Raw genomic sequence first — 27,938 nt, forward strand, 5'->3', positions numbered from 1 at the left:
CTCGGTATTTATTTTACGGTGGAATATTTTGGGGGATTAAATTCAGGTCTAGTCGTGGAATATCTGCTTTATCAACTGGAGGCCAGGAACCTGTACACCCTCACATGGCGCTAGTAGATTCCAAAGGGCGATGAATTCTCTCAGCTATTCAAATCGGTATTTACTGCCTGAAAAATGGCATTTAGTTTACGATGGGACCAACTCCGAGGATGGTTTTCAGCTAGTGCTGGCAATTTAGAACTGAAGTTGTTACTTCCGTCATGAAATTCAAACTGGTAATTAGCTGGAGCTCTCAAGTGCTTTATTATCTTTGAAGTGATTACATTTTAAATCAAATTGTTTGATAAAACAATAATTCGGTTGAAGTACTGAAAAATGGTGGTAATGTGTCAACAAAGAATAGTTGAAGAATAATTGGGCACGTTTGATTTCTTATCACTTTTTTTATTCCATTTTCATCTAGAAATCATGTTGAATTGCATTGTTTGTCATATAATAAATTGTATACATTATAATACGTGTACAGCCGACGGAGGAAAAAAATATCTATTACATCTAGGTGTCTATAAAATGCATGAAAATAATGCATCTGATTTTATTTTAATATCTTGTTATTTCATTAATAATTGATAATAGCTATTGGATTACAATAATTCGTCGAGACACATACGCGAGGAAGAGATATGCAAGAAGTGGTTAGGGTTTTCATTTTTTTTTTCGGGTGAAATGGGGGATGGGGACACGTGGAGCAGTCTCGGTAATTATCCAATGGATATTCTCCTATCGTTAATGAGGACTAGTTCTTCATATTTTTCCTTTACTTTTTTTTTCTCTGGAATTCTTTAAAATACGTTTTATGGTCTGAAGACTCGCATACATGTTTATATTGTCGTTACAGGGTCCGTATTACAAATGTTGTTTCTGTTATTTATTTCTTTTCACTGACACGCATAAACATTGTTGCTATCGTGCAACTGTTGGAAATGCAAAAATTTTTATGTTTCGGTTAATCTCAGGGACACTAACGTCAAGACCACTCAATCCTTGTTTCATTAATCTAACAAAATTACTCAATATTCAATCTTAATAATTCTCAATTATTCCAAACAAATGGTAAATCTATAAAAACTATTAAAAATCGTATAATGCTCAACGTTTACATTCTTTAAAAACATTGTTTTTTTTTTTCAAATTTCAATAAACAACACGTTGATTCGTCTAATAGTTTTCTCATTAATCTCATCGCTATCGTAAATGAGCTAACATCGATTTTTTTTTCTTTTGAGATTCATTGATTTATCGGTTAAGGGGAAGGGGCAAAAATAATTTCATAAGTAGTGGAAAAGAATTATCAGTACCCATCGTGTTCGACGCGGAAGATCTCCTGCGGAGTATTTACAAATGTTTATCGTGGAAATTGTCGAAAAATTGTCTCACACTCTCAGTAAGGCAAAAATCTAGATTTATAATTTCTTGTTTCCTTTCACTCATTTTTTTTTTTCATCTTCGCTTACGCTAAGTCAAAACTCTTATTTTTTCATAATCATTAATATTAAGTTTCATGAATTGAGATGTTTCGAGAGGAACGATGATTTTCAGTGAGCTCAATGAGCATCTACTCACAAGGCGAGTCCATGTGCTATCGGTGCTGATTTTTTTTTTTATTAAAAAAGGAGAAATTTATGTGACTTTCAATATTTTTCCTTCGTTGTCAAAATGTAAGGGAAGAGTGGAAACAATTGCCGATTATTCTTCATCTGTGAATACCTTTGGATAAAAAATTCGTATCTCTCAGATTCAAAGATATTCACAAAAAAAAATAAAGATGATGGATTGTCATGGAATTTGACTCATTTCAGACCACCCCTTTGCTACTGAAATAAATTGAGCTTGACAATAATTACACCTCCACTAAAATCTCTAACGGTGAAACGAAAATATGTCCGTCATTTTTAAATCCTTCATCAGGCGCAATATGCGCAATTACAGTGTTTTACCCTAGAAAATGAGGTAAATTTTTTTATTTCCTAAAAATATTAATTGTGATGCACGATTCGTGCGTACTTCTCATTTTTTATTCTGCCTCGTATGATATCTGCATACTCCGGAAGTTTGTTTATGAAAAAAAAAATGTACCTGTATGGACGCAATTGATTAAACCTTCTTGTGTCTCTTGTAACGTTGGTTAATTGTTATTTTTTTTTTCGTTGCATGTAACTTCCATAAGCGGTGAATTCAGGCCTTTTCCGTTCAATTAATGAGTGAACGTGTAGTTCCACAGAATTAAAGTTAATGTTAAGATGTCAGACACGAGTGAGTACGACTGATTTTAATCCGATATTTGTGAAACTAAAAAAAATGATGAAAAAATAAAAATCAGATGCGAAATAGTAGAATAAAAATAACGATGAGATGTATCAAATGAATGATGAACAGATGAAAGCGATCATCAAGTATCGTATAATGAAAATCATTTGCCTCTGGTAGCTCTAATGGCATTACATATTTCAATCCACGGATGACCGTACGAACTACATATTTCACAAACATTCGACGAGCCACTCGAGGATGGTTGACTAGCACTTTTACTGCCAGCTTTGCTCGGTGATGGTGAACCCTCGTCCTTCTTCAATTTTCCAGTAACAACTGGTATTGTCGATGATAAATGTAAAAAATCAATTGAATTTGGTAATAATGCTGGTTCACGTATTTTATCTTTGCCACGTACTGGCAGAGTTGATGAATTGTATGATGAGCTTAGAGATGGTGCTATCGAGGGTGAGCGTCCGAGTGAAGGTGATTTTGGTGGTAATATCGTGCGTCCAGTTGGTGATGAGGACAGGCGCAAACACCGCAAAAGGTTGAGTCAATCATTGATTAAGCCCTGAGATACGTTTATCAGCTGTTCCTTTAGGATTCGGAACGAGGGCCGCACCTCGGGACAGTGGGCCCAGCATTTTCTCATTACCTGAGGGTTAAAGTTTCAATCATTTATTAACAATTTTTCATTGTCGCAACAATGTCCCAAAAAGAAAAGAACGAATTGGCTCAGTTGCCTGCGAGTTAATTTATTTTCATCTTTATTTTTCGGGAATTTTGAACGTGAAATTTTTATTTTGGGGAACAACTTCTAGAACTGTCCCTTTATATTTTCCCCTCAAACCACTTTCAAAGCAATTTATTATTCAACGAAATGTAGGGAATTCGACGTTCTGCTCTATTACGTTTAACCAATCGAACACTGAAATGCTTTTTACTCTCTCTTCAATACTTTAAATTATTCTGACCGACCACAATTTTCACGTTGCCTAAGTGACCCAATGAAATAAATACATTCAATTTTCCACACATTTACTCCTCTACTGGAGTGGTAGAACGAGTTTAATTACAAATTCTGTCCCTTGGGAAAAATATTTTGTCAATATCATATATCAAAGTTAAAAATTCCTGTTTTTTTTCGACAAATAAAAGAAAACAGTTTCGTATATTTTATTGATCCACCGCAGATGATATAATCGGATGAAAATAGATTTTGGATTGGAAATATAAAATTCCAGGTTTATTCTAATTTTTCAATTTTTCTTCCCCGTACTTGAAATTCCTGGACGATCTCCTCGACGAAGAGTCCTCCCCCACCCCGCGAATATCTCTCGTGAAATCTCAAGAAGACTTGAATATTTATAATATTTACCTCGTAAACTTCCTTGTAGCATGCCTTGGGTTTCTCGAGAATAATGCCCCGCTGAACTCTCTCAACAACCTCCGTATTCTTAAGACGACCGTAGGGCATTTTACCACACGTGAATACCTCCCACATGAGTACACCGTATGCCCAGACATCGGACTTTGAACTGAATCTTGTATAATTCAGTACTTCCGGTGGCGCCCACTTTATCGGAAATTTTGTTCCACCGCTGCTCGTGTATTGATCATCGAGTACGTACCTAGCTAATCCAAAATCAGCAACTTTAACGACATTCTCAGAGCCAACGAGACAATTGCGAGCTGCTAAATCACGGTGAATGTAGTTGTGCCTCTCGAGATATGCCATTCCTTTGCATACCTGTGACAAACACCATCGTAATTAACATACTCCACCTTTTTATCGTATCATCCCGCAATCCCTTTATCTTTTACTCTTGTTCGGTGTTACCTGTATACACATGTCGAGTAGGAGACCAACGTTCGACGACAATGAAGCTTCATGTCGACGGAGGTAGTTTAGCAGAGATCCGTGTCTCATGTACTCTGTGACTATGTATATCGGTCGATCTTTACTGCAAACTCCGTAAAGCTGGACTAGGTTTTGGTGCTGGAGTTTCCTGGGGTTGAGATACCATGTGAGGACACATTATATTGCCTTGTTTCTATCATTAACAGAAGACCGCTATACTCTTTCTAAATTCCGGTCTATTCAAGTGGAATTCACCATTAAAGATAATTCTCATTGAAATTCCAGTCTTATTTATTCCACTATTGGAAATATCAAGTCATTTATTTAATTCAGTTGCAGCGGATTTGAGGAATATATTTCCAGAGTATATCTCTCAATCTATGGTACAGCGAAAGTGGGTAAATACCTTTTTTGTAGCTTTCATTGGATTTTAAAGAAGAACTTCTGAGAAAAAATTCGATATTTTTCATAGATTCAGAGATATTCCTTGTTACCCTTCAATTTCTTACTACTGGGGATTGCTTTTTGGTCTCGACTTACGTCATGACTTTAGCCTCCTCGATGAAGTCGTCCTCAGACATGGTGCCCTCCTTCATCATCTTAACCGCGACATCGATAGAGCCCCGCCATTTTCCACGTCTAACTACACCAAATTGCCCCGAGCCAAGTTCCTCAAGTAGATGAAGCTCAGCTGGATCAATCTCCCATTTATCTGTATCACACGAGACAGTGAGACTATCGCGGCAAAAGCTTCGTCACGGAGGCAAACAATCTAGTTGACATGGGAATCAAACGGTTCCCGGGGTGCCAATAAAAATTCAAATGCCAATGGAAAATTGAAAAAAAAAAATGCTGCATTTCAGGGAAACTATCACATCGGGATCTTGAGGCGAAATTTAACGCAGTTTAACATTCAAGAGGTCATCAAACTGGGGGATAAATGGTCGTTTCTGGAATTACAGAGGTACGATTGAGGGGGTGTCAAAGACGTGTTCAACTTCTTGATCACAGGGCTTATCTGGTTGGTTCAAAAGAAAAAAAAAATAATGGTGAATCATGTGAGACATTAGCCTTACCATGACTGAGACCAGCAGTGGGCGGAACTGGTCGATCACAGGGGCTAGTTTTCAAACGACTGGCTAACCCACCACTGTTGTGACGATGATAATTCACTAGATCGGGAATTGATCCACAGCAGTGTTTCTCTGACAGATAGAATTCACCACGTGTATTTTGTTTGATGTGATAGTGCTTGACGTGTGGATGGGGCCTGTACAGAAAGATAAATAATCAAAATGGGAATGAAAAAGGGGCCGGGGGGGGGGAGGCGGCGTACAGAATGGTGAGAGTTTTGAGGAGTACGAAAAAAAAGGAGGAAATTCATGAAACATTTCGACTGCTCGTTTTATTCATTTTCAGTGACGTGTGTTTGGCACTGGAGAGGCCCTCGTAAAAGCATGATAAATATTTCACAGCATCCGCAGTTCTCCAACCACGGTAATAAACCCACCGTGCAAGAACTGCTTTTTTTCCCACTTTTTTTTTTTTTTTTGTTTTACGTTTTGAAGGGAGGGTTGGATGGAAAAGGGAAAGAACGAATGTAACTACTCACACTTTAGTGTAGAGTGAGAGTGTGTAGAGGCCCTTGGTGGATGAATTGCGAACGACGAAGCAACCCTCTTTGTCCTCCTGTTTCAGGAGAGACTCAGCACGTTGCCGTGACATATCGCCCACATACCATCTGTAATACATTGCAAGATTACTCACTCTATTTTTCTATTCCACGGAAAAATGATGTACACTTGTGAACTTTAAACTTTTCATCAAGAATGCACGCCAGACAAATTACAAGTCTCGAAATAATTTCACCACTGGAAAATAGCAGTAATTTTTAAATTCTCTATTTGACGAATAAATTTTCAGGAATATCTAGATTATAATTCGTTCATTGTATTTTTAGCAGGTGAAAATAACGCGGATAAATGTGAATAATGGAAAACACTAGGTAACAGGGAATTACGCTGAAGGTAAAATAGGTATTGGTATTCAGTGCGAGGGGCTTTCATTGGATTTTATAAATAAAATCTCGAGATCAGATCGGATCTCTTTGACGTGCAGAGCACGGGCTTTATGATGAAAAGATACTCACTCATACTTTTGCAGTCCCAGGAGTTCCTTCTCTTTAACGTAGTTACTTGGTATATACCCGATGGATCTGTTCGGCCAAAGGGGAATGAATTTTTACATAGAAAGAGAAAATCCAGCTATTTATTAAGAGAGAAAATTCATCAAGAAAAATTTTTATGAAGGAACCATACCCGTGCCCATCCTTGACCTTCCACCAGTGCTCCTGCGAGTCGTCGAGAACCTCGTATTCGGCGCCCTGAAAATTTAATGCTCATATCAAACGACGTTGCTTTCAACGGCCGAGTTTGCTTTCACGTCTCGTAGATATATCTTTTTTTTTTCTTTCATCTCTATTTTAACGCTCTTTTTTTTTTCTACTCCACTCGGTTTCTATTACACGCACAAAGCCAGATCCACTTTCTGGACGTCCACTGGGGTATTTACCTTCTCCAGTGACAAGTCACCACCCTCGATCGCCCGAAATGGATAGAGTGCAACCACCACTTTTGTCCTCAGCATCAATTTTTCCTTAAATCAAAAGCAAGCGTTAATGATAATGAGGAGTTATTGCGGATATCTTCTCGCTTTTCATTTTTTTTTGTTCCTCAATCCTTTTTTTTTGGGTTCATCAATATTTAGTTAATTATAAATAAATTTTTATAGTCGTGCGTCTCATTTTATGAATTCGGAGTGAATTTTTTTGAATTCTCAACCTTTTACGGTAGTTTAATTCAGTAATTAATTCAATACATTTAATTTGTACTGTCACTTGTTGGTGGTTAATTATAAATTATCGCTGAAGATTTGTTTATCCGATCACTGGAGAGTGACATGAATTCATAATGAGAAAATAAATAAATGAATAATTATTGGATGAATAATTTACTCGAACTGGTGAAGGTTTTCCAGAGAGGAAAATTCACTGGAAAATACGTAATATATATATCTTTTCGTTGAAAATTAAGATGATTAAGAATTTCAATTTAAATTTTACATGTGTCTCAGTTTTTTCCCTGACATTACAGAAAAATTGCGCGGCATTCGTAATTTACGTAAATTACGGATCAAATAGGTCGAAAATTACGGAACTGTCATGCAATTTCCACTGAATTTTCTCTGCGTTTGTATTACTCAATACGATATATTAACTCTGCCGTAAGAATTGAGAAATATTTTGCAAAATCGTCGAGCAGTTATTATTAAACAATTCCATCATGATCGGTATTATTTATTCGAATAATTATCAGTCTACAAATTCAATTGTCTGACCAACTTGAAATTGCGAAGGGCACAATTGAAAGTGACGACCCTCGAATAATGGGATAACAGTATTTTCATTCTATTTCCCTTATGCAATTAAAAAGCCTTTTACTCAGTGAAAATACAGAGCCTCTTTCCATCAGTGAAAAATAATATTCACCAGTGAAAAGTTTACCTTTGCCTTTGAGGAGGGCGTTCCAGGCGTACCACCTGGCATTATCGGTGTCGAGGGTGCCCCTGAAAAAATAAAAAAAAAATATCATTCATTAGATCAAAGATTTAATATAAATCTAATATAATATAAATAAATGTTCACGTCACACATCATCACGTCACGTCATCAAAAATTTCCGGAAGTGCCTGAATCCACTACGATAATTTCGCCTGAGACCAAAAAAAAAAAAGGAGGGGATGATCAAGGGTTGGAAAAAAGAGTTTTGAGTGCATCTTCGCCGGGGAGAACCGGAAAGGTGGAAAAAGGTACTGAGACACTCCCAACCGGAAGTGAAAAAAAATGAATGAAAAAGTGAAGAGCAACGAAAAAAAAAAAAATGGAGAAAGCCGCTTTTCTGCTACCCAGGAGTCCGTGGGTGAATGACTAGGGGAAATAATGGAGCTCGTGCATCCGTCCCTGTCGTTGTCATCCTTTATAAGGAATAAACAACATTATCGATAATCATAATGAAAAGTAGGTACTGGAGACCCGGGGGTGGAGTGAAAAGCCGGGAAAAATTCCGATGAAAAGAAGGAAAACCAGATAACGAGATTGTTGTTAGGGATCTATGTAACTGATGAAATATCCATTCCACGGGTACTTTCACGTTATTCTTGCAAAATAGTTTTAAAAAAAAATCACCCCTCCATTGATGAGATGCAATCAATATTGGGGACTGTATCGGGCTTCGGAGAGTGGCAATATTCAAATTCCAGGAGTGATATTGAAAATTTATGATAGTGGGTGTTGTTGGAAAAAACTTACTCACTACAGTATTATCCAATCCATGAGTGAAATTTCAAGTTTCACATCTCCATTGGCTCCACAATTTTTTGGCGAACATGGTGGAACTATTGGGTCATTGACACTTTATTTTGATGGATATTTAAGGTGATTATGGGACAAACAGGGGAATACTTTAACCCGGTGGTAGCCGGTGTGATGGGTGCGCGTCGAGTGTGCCAAAGCGACAGGGACGATACGTTCCGGGGGCCAGTCTCCACCCTGTCTAGACAAAATCAATGCGACCCTCAAAGCCTCCCCTCGGTTCAGCACGCTCACTACCCCTCTGAATTTCTTCTATTTAAATTCCCTTCTTCCTCCTCATTCCACCCCCAACAACTATTTTTCCCCTTCTCATTATCTCAAAGGAGATACCCCCCAAAAAATTATTAATCAATTCTTCATTAAGATCTTGAGGAAATTTCACTCAACTCGTCATCTCCAGGAGCGATTCCGCATAATTTTATAAACCTGGGATATTTCAATATTAATTATTCAGTTGTTTAATTATTTTATTGTCATTTTACTGGGCAGTAGCTTTTATATTGATTGATTATATCGAGGATTATGTGGATTGATTTAAATTGATCCACTTTCGCGATGTCATGAATTGTCTTCAAGTTTTTCAGGAAATTTACCCTCGTCCTGAGATTTATCCTGAAAAATTCCAGATTCTGAGGAATGATAACAAGCAGCTGCAGAGGTGCATAAGTTTTTTATTAAATGTCATGAGATGCACGATTGGGTAATGCCGTGGTGCATCTGCGGGATGATTGATGCGTATTGATGGATCCTGAACTTCTTGATCTGGAGTTCTGAGAGAGAAAAAGAAGAGGAAAGGATTTTCCGAGTTTATGAATAATGAGAAGAGCGATTGTTGAATGATAGATGGGCAGAGCAATATTGTATTGTTTATGAGTGGGATATCAATCAACAATTTAAGATTATGAGTGAATAGGGGGAGGGCCAACGAAGTGGTTACTCTGAAGATTAGGTTCTGAATTTGTCATGGGGTTGCGGATTTCTGAAACATTTTCGCATGAAGATTATGCCAGAACCTTTGGAGGGAGTGCTTTTCCATTAGACGTCATGGACGGAAAGGAAAATGCTGGTGAATAAATGGAATCAATCGAGATAGATGAGTGGAAGACTCCATTAAAAAATCATCTACAAAAAATGACAATTTTAATGAGTTTTAACATCTGCAACTTCATCCACGACCAGTTTTTATGGAATATCTCCGCAGCAAAGGCACATAGCGAATTTTCAGCATGAACATTTTCTATAGAAAAAGATGAGATCGTCAAAAAAGGTATCTTTGAAAATATTATTATCTCGCTTCAATCTCGAGATATCGTCGAAAAACGGGTCTCCGAAAAAAATGACTCAATGTTGATTTCCCAGTTTTACCAATTTCCGAATAATTTGAAAAAATTGTTAATTATTAATTATTAATTATTAATTTAGGGGATAGGGTGGTTTGTGATGGGGAGGCTTGGGGGCTGATGTTTTCGGTCGATCAGATCTCATGTCAAAGTGGTGAAATTACGCATTGGGGTCTTGCTTACAAGACGATAAGATGAGCAATTGGGTGATGCACTGGTCCATGTGTACATCGGTTATATCGATGGGTCAGGGTTGGTCATTCGATGGTTCGGTTATCAGTGCACAGCCATCGTGTCCGCGAATTGTATATTCGATAGGATTACGGGTAATTGGTCGCAACCAGAGGGTAGAGATAGATAGCTTGGATACGGAACCACAGGGATCTTTGTGTGTGGACGAGGCAAGGGGCTTCGATACCACATCAATTTCAGAAACGGTCAATCTCACCACTGTGTTTCAATACCTAATTCCCATGTATCACCTGCATTTCTATTCTCACTGCGCACATCAATCACTCGTATACTCCGTTTAAACTTTAAACTCGCTAAGTTTTAGTGGATTAACAGGGGAAATTCACTGACCGCCAATTTGGGTCTAATGAGAGTTTCATTTCAACTGTACAAATACTCGGTACCAGTTTCATGCATTCTAATTGCTATTTTGCTACTGCAAATAATCGCTTCCAATGGTCCAGATTTTTTCCTTTCAATTGACTCACGGGAATTCAATTTTTCAGGGAATTTTTGGTGATAAAGACGTTTCGCAAGTCAAGGAAATCAAGATTTTTTTCGTGTAGCGCACGTAAATATTTATGTGGATAGAATATTTTAAATGTCAAGGTATTTGCAGGAATTTATTCGCATGTTATTTTTGAAAAATCGATGAACATTCCGAATATTGAGAGAAATTCAAATTGTCCATCGGAATTTAAAAAAAGACGGGAGTAAAATATTCATTGCAAAATTCCGGGAAATAAACATTTATTCGCTGAGATGAACAAATATTGAATATTCTCCGGAACATTTCGTTTTAAGAGGTCAGTTTTCCCATTTTCATGCGGTCTCGGTGATTTCCTTCCAGTGATATTTCCGAAAGATGCAATAAAATGTCGTCGCAATACATATAAACTCATCCCATAAACGCATGCAAACTGTGGAAAATATCCCCATGGAGAATTCCTTCGAAAGCCATAAAACGGTCTGAAACATGTCATTCCAAAAATTACAGCCCGCCATCAACAATTACTCCCATTTCAACCGATTATCTACAATTACGATACCTCCACTGTACCATGAATTCAATTATTTCAATATAAAAAAAAAACCCAACGGTTAATTCAAAATTGTTATTGATCACAATAATTCGCCTATCCATTTACCAATAACAAATTATTCCAGGAACAATGAAACCGTTGATAGACCACATAAACCTGAATTTGTTAAGGTGACCAAATGCTCCTGAATATTCCGTTTATGACAATTTTTAGAGATCAATTCTCATACGTTGATGGGGTCGGGAGTCATTTAATTTGTTGAATAATTTTTGAATGACGCCGTAAACAACAAATACACACAAGTTCTTCCCAGTTTATTCGTCCTGAAACAGCACATAAAACCGATAGAAAATGTTCCAACTGAACGAGTGACTCCGAGGATATAAAATCAGATGGAACATGACTCCATAAAAAACAACAATTACCCTTACTTCGATCAATTAACAACATTAATAGCAGTTGTAGTGCCTCCACTGGATGAGGGATTGCATTTATAAAGAATATCTGGAATAGCTAGCAGGATAAAAATTTTAATTGATAAAAGCCCTTCATAAACTGTCCATTTATCCAGCAGCGAAAATAAATCCATCTGGAGTGAAAATGTTGATAGACCTGGGTTTCATTGTTCGAAAGCGGAATGTCCATTGAATTCGAATGTGTTCCCTGTCTACAGAGAGTTATTGACAGTTGTCTGACGGAAGAAAAATTCACTTCGTTATTTTTCCAAACATTGTTGCACTGATTAAACTAAAAAAAATGGTGACCCAGTGGTAGAGCCGATTAACTCTCTCATCCCTTTGACATGAGGGAAAACCCCTCCTGGTGCATCAAAAAATGCATAAACCTGAAGATATAAGCGGATTAACAATCTCCTTTCAGTAATGTCCCCATCTTTTCAATGGGTATTTGTGGGTTTTTTTTTTTTTATTTTATACGGTTGTCTTAATATTGAGGTGAGGTTGGTATTGTGTTTCTAGGATATATAATCTCTATAACTATCTGACATTGGATTGCCAGGGAATAAATGCATTAATTAGGAGGTGAGGGCTCTGTACAAGTGAATTTCCTCATGGTGGTGTACTGTAGGAGATCAACTAATTCAACTAAACGTGCGGACACCCATGCGAAAATGAAGTTTTCAACACGGAGATAAATCAATTGTCCATTCCTCTCTCGTTACTCTACCCTCTGGAGTCAGGAGATGGGAATTACATGTTTTTTTTTCTTCTTCTTTTTTTTCACTTTGTTCTTCACTTCTGGATGAAAGCACGAGATTAAATTGTTCAGGGGTCTTTGAAGTTTCTTCGGCAAAGATTTTCCACGATATTTTGCTGGTACAGAGATACGCTTCAAGTGTTTCTGACAATGAGAAGCGATTCTCAAGCATTCGTCGGAAAATATTCTGTTAATTGATTTTATTTTGGGGAATCGGAGGGATATTTAGCGATTATCAATGGATTTTGGCGGTATTCGGGGATAATATCTGGTAATGGTGGACTTTGGATCACGAATTTTATCCCAAATTTTCCTCGGCTGTTCGCTTATTTCTGGACCACTTCCAAGTCCTTGAAAGTTGTATTACCATGGGAATTAACCCTCTCTTATCCATTCTACTGGATACGTTAAACAGAATTTCCGAGTGTGGCCGATTTTGCCTTGGATAGTGAGGCGAACTCCATTTTGATTAAAACCTTGAATTTTATCATTCAACTCGTCTCATCCATAAATCACAATCTCATTGAGACATTCATTCCAATTTCCATCCCAGGGATGGGAATAAGAATCTCTAGATGATGGTAATAATCCAATATTTTCTTCAGGCGCTGGATGAAATTTAATCCATCCTGGATTTATTATTGTTATTCAGACCCTGGAGGTGAGTGGAATGTAGACAGATGAGGTAGTGAAAAAATATCTCCTAGTGTTAAAAATTCAGGAGTGACTCAATTGGATTTTCTGGGGAAAACTGGTGTTTTTAAATGAACGGGAGAGGTAACAAAAATGGGGAATAAAAAAATTTTTGCTGCTTCAACGAGCAAAATGCAGGTCATTGGGCAATTGGTGTTGCCCAGCATTTTCGTTGGTACACACTCGTTCGTCAGTAGTTGGAACGAGCTTGGAAAAAAAAAACAGGTCAACTTCTCAGCGAAGCATAATGTGCATAAATATATATTTCCAGACCCGTATGCAGCCACGGAAATAGAAAAATCATGATAATCACCCGAAATTAATTACCGCAATTAAATTAAAAATCTACTGAAAGTCGTGATACTATGAATTGTACAATTTATTCATGACCCGTATGATTATTGATATTCAACTACTCGTAAAAATTCCTGGAAATTTCTAAAAATTCATGAAGATCTCTGGAAATTTCTGGAAATTTCTGGAAATTTCTGGAAATTCCTGGCAGTTTTTTATGTAAATAAAATAATTGAAGAGTGACGTTGAAAAATGAAGAAATTTTATGCAAATTGGAGACAGCCATTGCTGAGTAAAAAAGATACTCATCAAAAATTTAGTCTGAGTGAAATTGAATTGCGTAATTTTTGGATTTTATCACTGAATTCATGGGTCTAGTGGTGAGTGCCAGCTGACAATGTGAGAACAATTATCAATATTTAATTGCTGCGGGTGCAAATGAACTCGGTCCGTGCTAAAGTGGTCAAACAAGATAATTCTATTCTAGATTGCGCAATAATTAAAATCTACCCGAGTCGAATTGACGTACGTGGGAAGGAGCTAGTTTGGCTTTCTCCTAATAAAACCCGTAACATCTCTAAAATTCATGGGTAGGTCAAAGAATTTTCAAGGCCTTCGTGGAATTCTACTCATGAAATAGATATTTCAACGTGAAATTCGTGCGATAGCGCAGACGCGATGAATTTTTTAATTATTTTTCTAAGGGATTACCGAATGCATGAGAAACTTTGTAATCAGAAATAATTAATAGTCCCTCTATTTAATAGAAATAAACATAAAAATAATTATATAATTATAAAATAATTAAATAAATAGGAATTGAAAATTGGAATTGATGAATTGGTAATGAGTCAATAATATTGAATATCGGTGATGCATTGTCTTATCGATAACAGAAATGATTCGATTATTCCTGTGGATGATCTAATAAACTTGGGACAATCAATTCGATAAACTCTGTTTTTGTTGAATCTCTGGGGATAAGGGTACCTGAGCATTATGCAAATATTGAATATTCAAGTTAACGTTTCTACTGATCACTTCCTTATCTCGAGCCCGTACAATCTACCCATCGAAAAAAAAAAGGCGAGCCACTCAATCAGCAGAAAACCCTTCCGACACTCCGAATTCGTAATAATCGATTATCCACTTTCGTTTAATCCACCGGAGAAAAAAAAAACTCTAAAATTTAATCCTCAAGTTGTCTCCAGCTGTTTCAAAAACTTCCCCCATGAATGGAGGCTATTGCTGATGAAAAGACAGGATTGAATAAAGCGTAGATCAACATAAAAGAAAGATTAAAACTCTGGAAAATGTCGAGTGGAAATAAAGGGAAACGTTTTCCAGTGGAGGCAATAAAGGTGAAAGGAAAACGAAAAGTATAGACCACGGGAAAACAGAAGGGGCAACAGGACCTGTACTTGTGATTAAAAGAAATGATGAAAGAGAAAAAGAAAAAAAAAAAATCCGATGATGAACGATGGATATCCGGAGTGAGTTTTCCTTGTTAAATCGTAAGAGGAAGACAATTACTAGTGAGAGCCAATTGCAAGTGGATAAATCTCGCTCCATTGGCATCTGGAATTTCGATGAAAGATTTTCTATTATAAATATATTTTTTTTATCAATTAATGTTTTAATGTGTGTTAATTAATGGAGTTATTATTTTATCTTATTGCAGTGGATAATCTTTCGATAATGAAGACAATGTCAGGATTCTGAGGCGAAGGGGATAGAAGAGATCGAACAAAACGAAATTTATCGGGATATCACGGCTACATCGAGGGTAATCGATCTGCAAACACGACAAAACTCGATCACTTTGTCATTATTGGGTCGCAATTTGTGCTGGAAGTGCCCTCTCGACTGATGCGACGCATCCAGCCCATTCCATGGTTGAAATCACTAGGTGTGCTGGAAAATCTCGACTTTAATATATCTCCAATCGGGGCTGACAAATGTTTTTTGTGAATGAAATAATACGCAATGGGATTGAGTAATGGAGAGGAATTATTCACTGCGACAAGTGATTTTTCAACGTTAAAATGAAAAATATGTTTTTGCTGACATCATTATTCTATTCGGTGATAAAATTATTCTAGTAAATCAATTTATGTGATCACATATTTGTTTGGGATTATTCTATTATTTAATTTGTGGGTTTGAAGTCGTTGCAGTTTAATCTATTATTTTTTTAGTGATTTAATTTATATTGATTGATGGGAAAAGATTTCTCTGGAGTGTGGGATTTTGAGACTCGGGAAAGCGCGGATTTGGTACAAATTTAGCAGATCGTAGGAACAAACTTGGAGGCGAATAGTTTCTCTCTTAATTCTCCTCCACAGTTTCCCAGAGACATTTCGTTTCTGAATAATTCAATAGTGGAATATCGGGTGGATGTGCTCAAAATGGAGAAACTCGGCGGTATACAGTCGACTGAATATAGAATTTATCATTTTTTTTTATTTCTCTGCCCAACGATGCTACTGTATCTCATAATGACGACAATATTACCATTTTATTAAATCCTGAGTATACGAAAAAGAATGAACAATCCCGGAATAGATAGCCTGGGGGTACCAAGAACCTCATCTCTGGAGGATAATCTTGAGAATACTGCAGTCGAGGGAGTGAGGAATTTTTTTCTTTTTTTTTTCCAACGTTTCATTAAGCAGTGGTGGGCATTTTTTTCAGCCATTCATGTCGGTGTGAATTGGAAAGTCGAGGTGGGGTAGAGAGGGCTGACGATTTGGCTGACTGTCAATGGATCCAACACCATCCAATATTACGTCACGGTGAAACAGGCCTCTCATCCCAACTTTCAAACTTTTCCGAGAAACTGTTCTCATTGAATAATGCAGGATTTTCTCGTTCCTTTTTTACGCAGCTTTTTTCTAACTTCCAACATTTATTTCAACACTCGTCATTTGTCATTCCATTTTTTATGGAATCTTCACATGATCTCGGATGATTTCAGAACTGATTCCATCTGAATTCATGTAATTTTTCCAGATTTAAAGAGCTCTTTTTATTATTTAAAAAATTTTAAAACAAATTTTAAAACAAATTTTAAAACAAATTTTAAAACAAATTTCATTTTTTTCCAGCAGATTATTTAGGTAAAGAAATATTTGAAATCTCGGATTACTTGGGGGACAGTTCCTCAAAAAAATTTCAGGATGGCCGGTCTTATTGTTATCAATACCACATCAAGGTGATGGTTCATACTCTCGATGGATTTCGTAACAGTCAGTCTTTGGCAACTATCCAGAGAGATCGATCGAAACTCGAGAGAGGTGGGCAGAAGAGAATTTCTCCTTCCACACTCTGCCGTTATATCTGGGATCATCCAGACCTCATCTGGAATTTTTTTTCCCCGATACAATGTTAGATGCTGCGTCAGTTATTTCTTTTGTGCATTCGCCCACACCAGACGAGCAATTAAATAATTGCACACCTCAGATGTGCCACCCAAGGACACCACGCAAGAGAGATTTTTCCAGAATTTCTATCAGAATTTTGCATAAACAATTAGAATACACTCCGTAAATTTTAAAATTTTCTCCCCTGCAGAGAATGCATAAAAGAATTGAATTTTATAATTTTCAAATTTTTTTCGCCGCCCGTTTTTCCCCAAAATCTCGGAACTGAAGGCAGCCAGCGATATTTTCGCGGAGACCTTTTCCGTAGAGAATTGCGAGATGCACATAAAAGGTACTCATAAAAATCCCATTATCTCCCCTCAGTTCCGAGATATTCCCTAAAAACTGGCATCAAAAAAACTGCACTTATCCTCGTTTAAATTAGAGCGCCAATGAAATAATAAAGATGAAACCCCTGATTACAGAAAATGCGTTAATTATCAAAAGTTGGTCTGAAAAATTGAACCCCGAGGTATATTCTGGGATTGAGAGGATTACTGATATGCTCATTGGAATGGAAACATGTTTCAACGTCACCGCTTACAGGTGATCAAAGATAATCATTTGTGCTGGGTCATTACAGGTAAAGCCCAGCGATGCACGTATCCGCTGTATAAATGATGTTTGGCCATGTAAAAAGATAGTGAGACCCCAGTGTCCTTGCGATGAATGGAGAATAATAATCGACTAACAATGACAGTAAAGGTGTCGATATTGCAACGAAGGAAACGACCTTTAGTGGATTAAATCCTCTCCTCGCTGAATTTTTTAAATCGCTGAAGGCTCTCATGTTTGTTATGGAAGAGCAATTGAAGCCGATGGAATGCCGAGTTGATCAAGAATGATGCAACTGGAAAATAATTACAGCGAATCCATCGTACTTCCGTGACATAACATTAAAACCCTTGTTCCTCTTTAAAGAGACTCATTAAATCAACATCCTCATTCCAAGTTCATTATCACATGTAAGAATTGATGATAATTGTTCTTTCTGTTTTTTTTGACAGAGACCATTGAAAATATTGTACTGATGGGAGGGGAATTGCTGTAATTTTAGTTCAAGACCTTTCAAAGTACTTGACTATGAAGAGAAACTGAATTCCAGTGAATTGAACTCGAGGGAATTTTCCGGGGGGCTATAAAATAAGCGAATGCTGAAAATTTTTATGTCCCCGGGAAAACTTTCAGTCATTTCTCATCATATTGAATGTCTTATTAATGTGATTGCTAGCTCCGTTTCGATGGCACAGAATGGGGAAGTGAAACAATGAATCATGGGTGTGAGGTGCAGATAGTTTTATTTTTATTCAGTCGATAAATATTTTTATCGATTGTCTTGAGCTCGATTCTGATTGGCAAATACAGAGAGGAATACGGCTGTTGTTTAGGGCCATGGACAGGTTAATATCTCGATTTAGCTTTTGGTGAGTTGTGAATAAATAAATGTGATATGTGGGATGTTATGTGGAAGTTATTGATCAAGTCATTCGAGATGCTGCAGTTTCTCTATAACTTGGCGTTACGAAAGTGGAAATCGAGGGGAATCGCAAGGTATTGGGGCTGATACATGCAATATTAGAGTTCGATATGTGTCGACAAGTGAGTGATGTAAATTCCTACGAGAGGTGGGTGATCTTCGGATATATTCTGTTATCCAATATGTATTGGCATCAGATGTTGAATTTTCTTCAGCTATTGCGATTACTTATTATTATTGCTAGAACTTGAGCAATTGAATTCTATTTTTTGAAATTCATTTGGAAATTTAACGATTATTTAGAGAATGAAACAAGTTAAGATAATAAAAGTCTCAGTGAAAGAATTGATACTTTTTTCCTCATTAATTTGGTAATAATTTCTCCTTTTTAAATCAGCTGATTCCATCATCGTTATTAATCCTCATCTATTGATTCGATTTTTAATCTCTCATTTAGCAAAATGGAATACCACATTCTTCATGAAAGCGTAAAAATGCGGAAATCCAGTATTTTTCACTTTTCCATCGTACGGTTTTTATGTCACAGGGAAGAATAGGAGGTAAAAAGTCAGGAAAATGTGAATAATCAGAGAAAAAAACATCCGACACAGGCAAGTGAACAACGAGCACTTGCACCAAGACGTAGCTGTTGTCGACCTTGCCAGAGAGAGTTCTACCGTTATACTTGCCACGCGTTTTAAAAAGATAAAAAAAAAATTCAGACACATGGGCAACAGCAGGTTCAACCAGCCGTGATCAGATATAAATTACAAATCCTGGAGAGCAACAGGGAATGCTGTCACCAACATCCATCGATTTCTATTACTCCAGATGTTATTCGATTCAGAGAATCCTGTTGCACCCACAACCAAGTAATAATTTCCAACCACCAAATATTACTATTTGCACTAATGCTTAAAAATTCAGAGTAAATAAACCATATACGAAAGAAATTAATGGGTTCTGGTACTGGAGTCCTTATTGAAATATAATTATCCATTTAAAATTCATACACCGGAGTTGTTCAATATTTCTCGAGTGCCCGGAATTAAAACATTTCAGGTGAAAATTCAAATAGAGACTGTTGCGGTGAATTCAAATGAGGAACATAAATTCCAGTTAATTGGCTCCAAGGGCGGGGGTTAAAATACCAATTTTAACCTCCAATACGCACGGTGGAGGTAATTATCATTGAATTTTTGGGGCTCGGGTTGAATGTCAAAACCGAGACGAGTGTATATTTTTATCTCTGTTTTTAATTTTTTTTTTTTTATAAAGTCAGTGGGTTTCGCCCACTGCATGAGACCAAGGGGATTACATTGCAGAGTTGTGGCTTGCGCAAGGAGTTTCAATGTACCCGCCCCCACCTAAACCCGAGTAAAACAGCATCCTGAGGTGTCAAGATGCCTTGTCAACTTCTGCAACTGCCATTCGCGTTGAATGATTAACGTTAATGCAGGGGCAGAGAAACTGTCGCTCATGAGAGCGAGAAGAAAAAATATATCGAGGTACATCCGTCTTTCGTGCTCTATCTATTTATCCAGCGTTTTTTTTTTTTTTTTTCAACCGGTGCAGCTCTTTTTTTTCTATCAGAGCGCAAAGAATCGTAATTCGAACAATGACCTCACGCAATCGGTTCATAACACCCGGATAAAATGCCGGAGTATGAAATAACGGAGGGGAAATTTTATACTCGTGGAAAAAAGTGAATGTCAACGTGTTTTGGGAATCACCGTCACTTTCCATTCACTTTTGTAACAAACAGCTGTGACATTTCGTGATTGCTCTGTACCGAGGGCAAACTAACCGAGCTCTATGCATCCTGACAATTACCCTTCTATAGAGAGAGCAAAGGGACACTACTGGGTATTCATCCCAGTTTGAAAACTCGATGCATAGTGATAACAAATCCTGTACGTCGTATTTCTCAGCCCGAAAATTTGAATTACGGACTGGCTACAAGAGGCAAATGTGATCAATCTGTTTTCATATTTTCATTCCCCTGTCATTTGTACTCGATTTTATTAGATCACGCTCGTAATAACGCGAAATTTTTAATTTATTTGTTCATTTTTTTATTTAAGCATTTCCCGGCAATTAATGTTTGATTCGCGGATATGATCGGTTTTATATAAACGATACTATGTGAACTGTCTATAAAAGTTCTATTGGCAAAATGAAATGTTAAAAACATTGCAGAGAAAAATTTCCAATTGAAATCCAAAATGTGAATTAGTTGTTTGAACAAATTCATTCAGTTCAATATTCAGCACATGAATTCCATTTATTACTTTCGAAACAATATTTAACCCGGAAAATTTATCTATCAGTTTATTTAGTCTAATGATAAACTATCGTGTACGGTACAGTATCGATTATATTCCATCGGCACTAAAAGTGGAATAAACGGGTTTTCGCTGTCTGCACTTGTGACTGGGTCACAAAAATATTTCATTTCAAGCTTCCCCTACCCCTATTTTATTTCATTACTGACTCCATTGCAATCGACACCCGGGGATTTTTATATCCCCCGGAATTGTTCTGACAGCAGGAGCTAGATATGAAATATCAAAAATAACCAGCGGCGGGTAAAAGATCTGGTAAAAATTGAAGAAAACTGAAATAAGTGAAAAGAAAAAGGTACAATATTTTACCGGAAGTGACGTGGCCATGAGTACCGGTAGCCGAGTGTACAGCATTGGTGGCAGCATTGGCAACCTGCTTCAGGGCACTTATAACCATCATATTTGTAATTTCCGTCAAGTTTACACCTTGGTAACCACTCAAATTTCCACAAGCTACGCCAACAGAATTTATCATCCACTTTGGTTACAACACTCTTCACTCGACTATCCGATTATTTAATAACGATTCAACGATTAATTGTCGTTGGGATTTGATGCTGATGTTTTGATAGGATAAATAACCGTTTGGTCGACGTCTAGATTCCACTAGCTGCCGTCGACCACTGAAACAACTCGAGACAGTCTTACAGTTTAGTCCCCTCTCTCGTTCCTTCAATTCAAGTCCTTCCATCAGGTATTTTTTTCACCTCCACCTCTCTTGTTCAGCGAATTCTCCCCTTCCCCATGATATTTATCCCCATTCCACCAGAGTTTCACCTTCTATCGTGCCTAGATGTTACTTTCCAAAGTCTTTTAATAATAGAATATAATCAATGGTAATGAAGACAGTCTCAAACTCACTTCCCACTCTGTCAAAATGATGACTCGAATATCTGGGACTTTAATCTCCGTGGGTTATCAATATTGATATGCACTTTAGGTAATGAACCGTTGGGAATTGGAATATTCATCAGCGTGAGGATAATAATTTGTCACCTGAGATTACTGATATTGTTTCATTGACACATACCACGGTATCAAGTACTTTTTGTGGCTTAATCCCGCGGTGAATCTCTGAAATGACGATGGAAAAATTAACATTCAGAGACAGCGCGGAAGAGTCTCTGGGGTATGGGATTGGAATGTTAAAGGCAAAATCCCAATTCACTTGTGATTGTCTTGGGTTTTAAATGTCGAAAGAACATTTATGCATTTTTTTTTATCTCCCTCTTTTCTTCTTTCATGAGGTATAAGAGAAGGGAAGGGAGAGGTGCTTGAGCCCCGTGAGTATCTATTGCACCAGGTACCTCTCTTCCATCGTGTATAATGCAAACAGCAAGAGAAATTTTTAAAAAATAAATGCAGTGGGAGAAGATGAGAACATTGTGGATCCCCAGGTTCAACCCCTCCACCGGGGAATAAAAGTCGTGACTGATATTTTCACTGGTGTTCCTCGACCCTAGGTAACAGCATCAGTATCTTGGCCAAGAGACAACAGAGTGACTAACGGGTTTAAATAGCAAGTCCGGAAAATGTTTCACGAGTGTAACTGTTAAGGGGAATATTTTTCTCTTTGTGATGATGATTTCTTTCCACTGAAATAAATTGCCGGCAACTATTTTAAATGCTCGAGGAATGGAGATTTCTTTTTCTTATTCTGTCAACTTCATTTTACTGGGGGAATTTATCATGATATAGCACGGGGTACTCTAGGAGGAAAGCCTTTATTAGTGCTGAGATTGAAAAGGCTCCAGCCAACTGAGAGAGGAATTTTTCTCGAGTTCTGGATATTGCTTTGAATTAGGGAATCATTTTTATTGTTTGGACAATGAGAAAAAATACTCTCTCATTACTTTACGTGAAAGAATTTTTTTAAATATATTTTCACGGTTCTATCGTGTTTAGTCGAGTGGATAATTGTAGATTTCTTAAGTATTTGTATTTATCAATTGATATTCTGTTCTCAAAAAAATATGGAAAAATATGAAATATTGAAATTGATTCAGACATCGCTATCACTGGATTTGAAGAATATTTTTAAAACCTGAAAACTTTTTTAATAAAATTTTTTAATGAATAACTTTAGATGAAATTAATTTTTTTCCAGATTGACGAGATTGAAGATGCAATGATTGAAATGCCAGTTGAAATTATAATCCTATTTGTTCTCGTTGTTATCAGTGGTCGAAGCAAATAGTGTCAAGAATGCCGTAAACTATTTTAATTTATTGTTAAATCATCACGTTTCATTTAATATTTAAACATGGGGCTGCGTAAACTGCAGATAAGAGTCGTATTTTAAAATAAAAAAACCTTTAAAGCTAGACTGTCCTCGTTAGATTTTCCAAACAGATTTTCCTCTTTAAATTCCAGATGTAATTACTATATTTCTCTTTGAGAATTATCAAAGTTAAATTTCAATTCGTCGTTAATTAAAATGCAACGGCTAAAAGCCCAGTGTCAATTATTACATCCACAATTCATACCGCAATTACTTGTTACCACAATGCATAGAATTTTCATAATAACAGTAAATGGGGAATTGATGAATTAAATTGATCATCTGATATTGATGTTGTGGATTCCGAGCGATGAGAATACCATAGTAAATCCATATATATTATAACTCAATAATTCCCGGGAGTGCTGAATAATGAACCGACTAGATAGAAAAATAAAAATCATGAATACGTAATAGTAATTCAGATTAAATGTATAATTCACAATATGACGTAACTATCGCGATAAAAAAAAATGATTTTCCCCATTCCGCAACGGCAAATTTATTATCAATTCCGTGGTGTTTTATCACTCGTCCATTCCAAGTGGAATATAAATAGTCAGATAAATAGTTTGAAGAAAACCGGAAATTATCATCGGATAATAACCCCCAGGTGGTACTTGTAAAATTCCCTGAAGGACATGCAACAAACAGCATAATCTCCGATTGCTCATAAACTGGAGCGCCGCAGATTGAACGATTCTTCCATTCCCATTTCAATTGATCCATTGTCTCGTGACGGGGCAAAAACTAATGAAAAAAAATGGAAGAAAGAAGAGAGCAGTTGTGCGCTCAAAATACACGATATTCCGAAGCAATTCATAAAAGCGCGGGTAGTGAGCTATCGAGTTTCGACGTTTTATATTGCATCTATAGAGCACATGTATGGAATGGAAGCGATCCCGGGATAAAATGCAAGGGAGACCAATTTATCGCCTGCGCGAGCATCGAGAAAAGCGCCAAGCACACACTTATAAAATGGTTTTAGGTTGTTGGTGGTGGTGGTCGTGTCACGACTATCGAATCACGTTTAAAAACCTCTTTTACAACGTTTACCCTGTATCCAACTTTGGATATTCACCCGTTACCCTTGCATCATCCCCCAATCATCCCCCCATCATCCTCCAATCATCCCCCCATCATCCCCCATCACTACCGATCGCCCCATGCCAACCCCCTCCAACCGAATGACAGGAAATTTATGGAAAAACCTCCCGTCACCAACGTACAATCGTAAATTATGAATTTCTAAAGCAATCCCTCTCGTTCTCCTCATATTAAAATTCTTTCGTAACTCATACTGTAATATTAAATATCGTGGATGATTTTTCATGGAAATCACGAGGGAAAATAATTCATGAGTTTATTTCGATTTCATTATCTGGGTTTTCCTCATTGCGAAATAATTTTCAAGAATTTTTAATGAAAATAATCCATGGAGATGAAATATTAATATTTCATTTCAGTATTTTTTTTTCTGGATTTCATTTGGCTTTTATTTGCCAAATTTTATTTTGGGAAAAAGTTCCTTTTGTTCGGAAAATTCTGGGACTTGAACAGTTCTTGTTTATTTCTTGTTTATTTCTTGTTTATTTCTTGTTTATTTAAAATATATTTATTAATGGATTTATATATTTAACATTAACGATTGGTTGAGTAAAATTCATTACATTTCCTTGGGCAATGGTTGTACAGAGAATGTCAAGCCCCTTTTTTAAATGCCACTGGCGAGAACAATCTTGCTACCCCAAGCAGTTGTATTTCCTCTTGAAATGTATTATCATCTGGAATTTAGTGGTATACCGTTGGCTCACGATAAATTCAATTGACAAATGGAGTTGGTGTGACTTGTTGTATGAGAATGGTATGACAGTGAGGTCGGTGATGTGAAAATGGATTAGATTGTTATATATATTTGGGGCAATGAGTTGCTGAGGTGCGGCATCAGCTGAAACATTGAGCTCTTGGTGCTGAGGGGCTTGGCCCAGCTCATTATCTTCTCCCATGGCATAACCAACGGCCTCGGTTCAACAAAAACCACTAATTTCTCTCCAATTTCATTTACTCTCATTATTACTCAACTATTTTTATCTTTTTATTCTGCAGCGCAGGTATTAGCGAGATCGTAATTAAATGGTGGATGGATGACATCTCATGCTGGATTTTGATGGCTCCGGGTATGCACAAAGGACGCATCGAATTTAATTCACTTTTGTTCTGTCAATGGAGTACTCTGTTATTGAAAATGTTCAAAATTCCGAGTAATTCCGCTCCTTTGATTCAAATAATCAGCGAATAATGCTAATGAAGACCTGATTACTTGTCGCTTTGAATAAAGTTTTTATCCTCTCGGATTTGTTGATGCTGCTGATGACAGAATTTTAAAAAAAACCACCACGAGCATAAAATATTGAGTAAAGTGGCCGCAGGGCCAATCACGCTAGACACTTTTCTTTTTATTTATGAGTTTGGTCGGGCAGTTTTGCTAGGCAAAAAGGAGTCGGATCTTTTGCTCCAGGTTGCCAACACCAGCCTGGGGGGTTTGAAAATTATTTGAAAAAAAGAAGGAAGAGGAGAAAAAAGAGGGAAAAAGAGGGCGAGGTCGTCCGGCCGTTAAGACGTGAAGAAAAGAGGCACAAATAAAAATCAAAGGTCCTTAACACCCGGCTGTCTGTGTGAAACAGGTGGGTGTATTTGTATCTTGTGTTGCAGTTGCAAGTTTTACAAGTTCTTTAAGTGAGAATCAACCGCCGGATCTCGGCGAAAAATGAACGCCCCAGAAAGAAATTACGTCTGTATTTCGACACTATGTGGGTACACTTCCCTTGAATGGCAAAACCAAAGAGATTTATTTATTCACACTCTTTCACTCTCAGATCGTCAAATTAATATCACCAAGTGAAAAATTGTGTCACAAAAATTAATATCATTAATAAAAAATGATAATAAATAATTCAGTATAAATTTCTCAGGTTTCGATCATAAAATATCAAAAATTTCCGGGAATTTTCTCCTTTAAAATTCAAACTGTAATTTTGTAAATGATTCCCCAATTTTTTTTCGGAATTCAATTGAATATAATTTTTGAATTACTGAAAATTATTGTTTTTGTAAAGATATTTTCAGTCTGAAATTTCGTTAATCAATTAATAATCAATTAATATCGTGTAGAGCCCACATGCCCAGGGGAATAATTCTTTTTCAACGATTGATTGCCGAAAGTCGTTTGCCAATGGTTATTAAATACTAATTGATATGACTCATGAAGCACATGCGGGTGAACCAATATTTCAACGTCAGAACACATTTGCAATACGTTTTAATGCATGCGAATAATTGATGGGTATTGATCAGCGGCATTGCGACGAAAACATTCATCTGCGAAAACAGTAGATTCGTAGACAAACGAAACGAATGAGAAAATAGTGCACATCTGATCGACTTAGTAATTAGGCTTTGGTTAAAATTACAGTATTATCCGGTAATTCTATGGGAATTCTTCCCGAAATTGATGAGATGAGATTACACACGCTGTTGAATATACAGTATAGTGTATTAGGGCATGTGTGACCTTAATCCGAGGGACTATACTCGCATCTTTGAGGAAGAGGCTACACTGGATATCATACGTGATTGATGATAAACTAGATGCATAATCCCGAGGAAATATTGACTGGAAAATCATTCCACCAAGTGTCAGGGCCTCATCACTACACTAGATAAAAATCTAATTAAATTTTCTAAATCTCTTCGTTTGCTTCTATATTAAAAGAGCAATGGGTTATATATTATATTAAATAAATGCATAGAAAACTCTGGTTAATTTGATAATTACTATTTTCAATTGATAACGATTTTTTGCGGGAAGATTTTTTGAGACGACATGGAAGAAACGTCAAACAAGTTGTTACGATTAATTTTGTTTCATTAAATAATGACAATAATGACAATAATGGCAATAATGACAAGAACCCGTTATTCCTGAAGTTCTTGACAAAAGCGATGAAAGAGTAAAAATAAATAAAAGTTTTACGGGATCGCTGATACAAGCACTGGAAGAGGAATAACGAGCAAATGTCATTTGGCCATCGAAATGACTGAGCAAATACCCAATCCTCAATAATCGACTGAACCTGGGTGGCATCAATTTATAATAACAGTGTCCAGCTCGGGTACAGGATATTGAATAGGCAATGAAACCACAGGGTGATGAATCCCTGTTGAAGGCACCTAACAACGGATATGCGTGTGGCACCCAGTATATTATCCATAAACGCTTTATAAAATCAGTGACAAGGTATCGAACGTAAACGATGGACCCCAGGTAAATACTATTCAACATGCGACATGCAATCGCTAAACCATTGTACCACCATTATAACGATTTCATGTATGTATATCGGTAAATTTCAAACGAGACTGGTAGCGTAATTGTGATGGGGTCCCTCCTCTCACAGCCTTGACAATCTACGTGGTTACCACCAGAACCACCCGATTAAAATCCACCTCCATAACTCTCTTTCTCTCTTCCACCGTTCTCCATGAAAACACGAACCAATAATCGATAATTATCCCAGTGATTCCCACGAATATCCAGTGCAATTGCCACTCTACAGCCTCCAACTTCCCGGTTATTAGATCCACCGAGTGTCGAAAACTTTTGAGAAAAATCGTTTACGACTCACTGTGACAAAAAAAAAAAATAACCAGCGGAAAACGAAAGCCGGAGAAATGGTCTCATGACGTATATCGACACTCATGATATCTCTAGCAACTCGGAGTTTATGGACGTCCAAGTGAACCTGATCCTCGCTATTAAATTCCTCCTCAGAGAATTCCCTTTTTCTCATTTCTCTATTTCCAGAAATATTCCACTTAAATTCATTCAAACTGCTCTATCCAATTTTTCAACTACACATTCTCTTTCCATGATTAATGATTAATTAGAAAAATTTAAACTCTGTGTGCAGCTGTCAATTAGAGACTATTGAATC

At 36.9% G+C, this 27,938-nt stretch overlaps 1 protein-coding gene across 5 annotated transcripts in view; it reads right to left on the reverse strand.

Moving 5' to 3' along the window:
• Positions 1-821: 821 nt before the first annotated feature.
• Positions 822-27,938, reverse strand: part of Btk29A (tyrosine-protein kinase Btk29A) — a 42,481-nt gene continuing 15,364 nt past the window's right edge. For 4 of the 5 annotated variants that reach the window (XM_011300922.1, XM_011300941.1, XM_011300931.1 and 1 more), the window contains 10 exons: positions 7,737-7,798; positions 6,746-6,829; positions 6,493-6,557; positions 6,324-6,389; positions 5,787-5,915; positions 5,251-5,444; positions 4,715-4,886; positions 4,154-4,322; positions 3,692-4,063; positions 822-2,968 (listed from right to left, as the gene is read on the reverse strand). In XM_011300922.1, the coding sequence (XP_011299224.1) occupies positions 2,867-2,968; positions 3,692-4,063; positions 4,154-4,322; positions 4,715-4,886; positions 5,251-5,444; positions 5,787-5,915; positions 6,324-6,389; positions 6,493-6,557; positions 6,746-6,829; positions 7,737-7,798 (1,415 nt within the window). In that variant the 3' untranslated portion in view covers positions 822-2,866. Of the gene's footprint in view, positions 2,969-3,691; positions 4,064-4,153; positions 4,323-4,714; positions 4,887-5,250; positions 5,445-5,786; positions 5,916-6,323; positions 6,390-6,492; positions 6,558-6,745; positions 6,830-7,736; positions 7,799-20,972; positions 21,273-27,938 lie in introns of those variants that run through there. The other variant, XM_011300948.1, reaches the window with a different exon arrangement.

Source organism: Fopius arisanus, unplaced genomic scaffold (assembly GCF_000806365.1).
Source record: "Fopius arisanus strain USDA-PBARC FA_bdor unplaced genomic scaffold, ASM80636v1 scaffold00001, whole genome shotgun sequence".
NCBI classification, from domain to species: Eukaryota; Metazoa; Arthropoda; class Insecta; order Hymenoptera; family Braconidae; genus Fopius; species Fopius arisanus.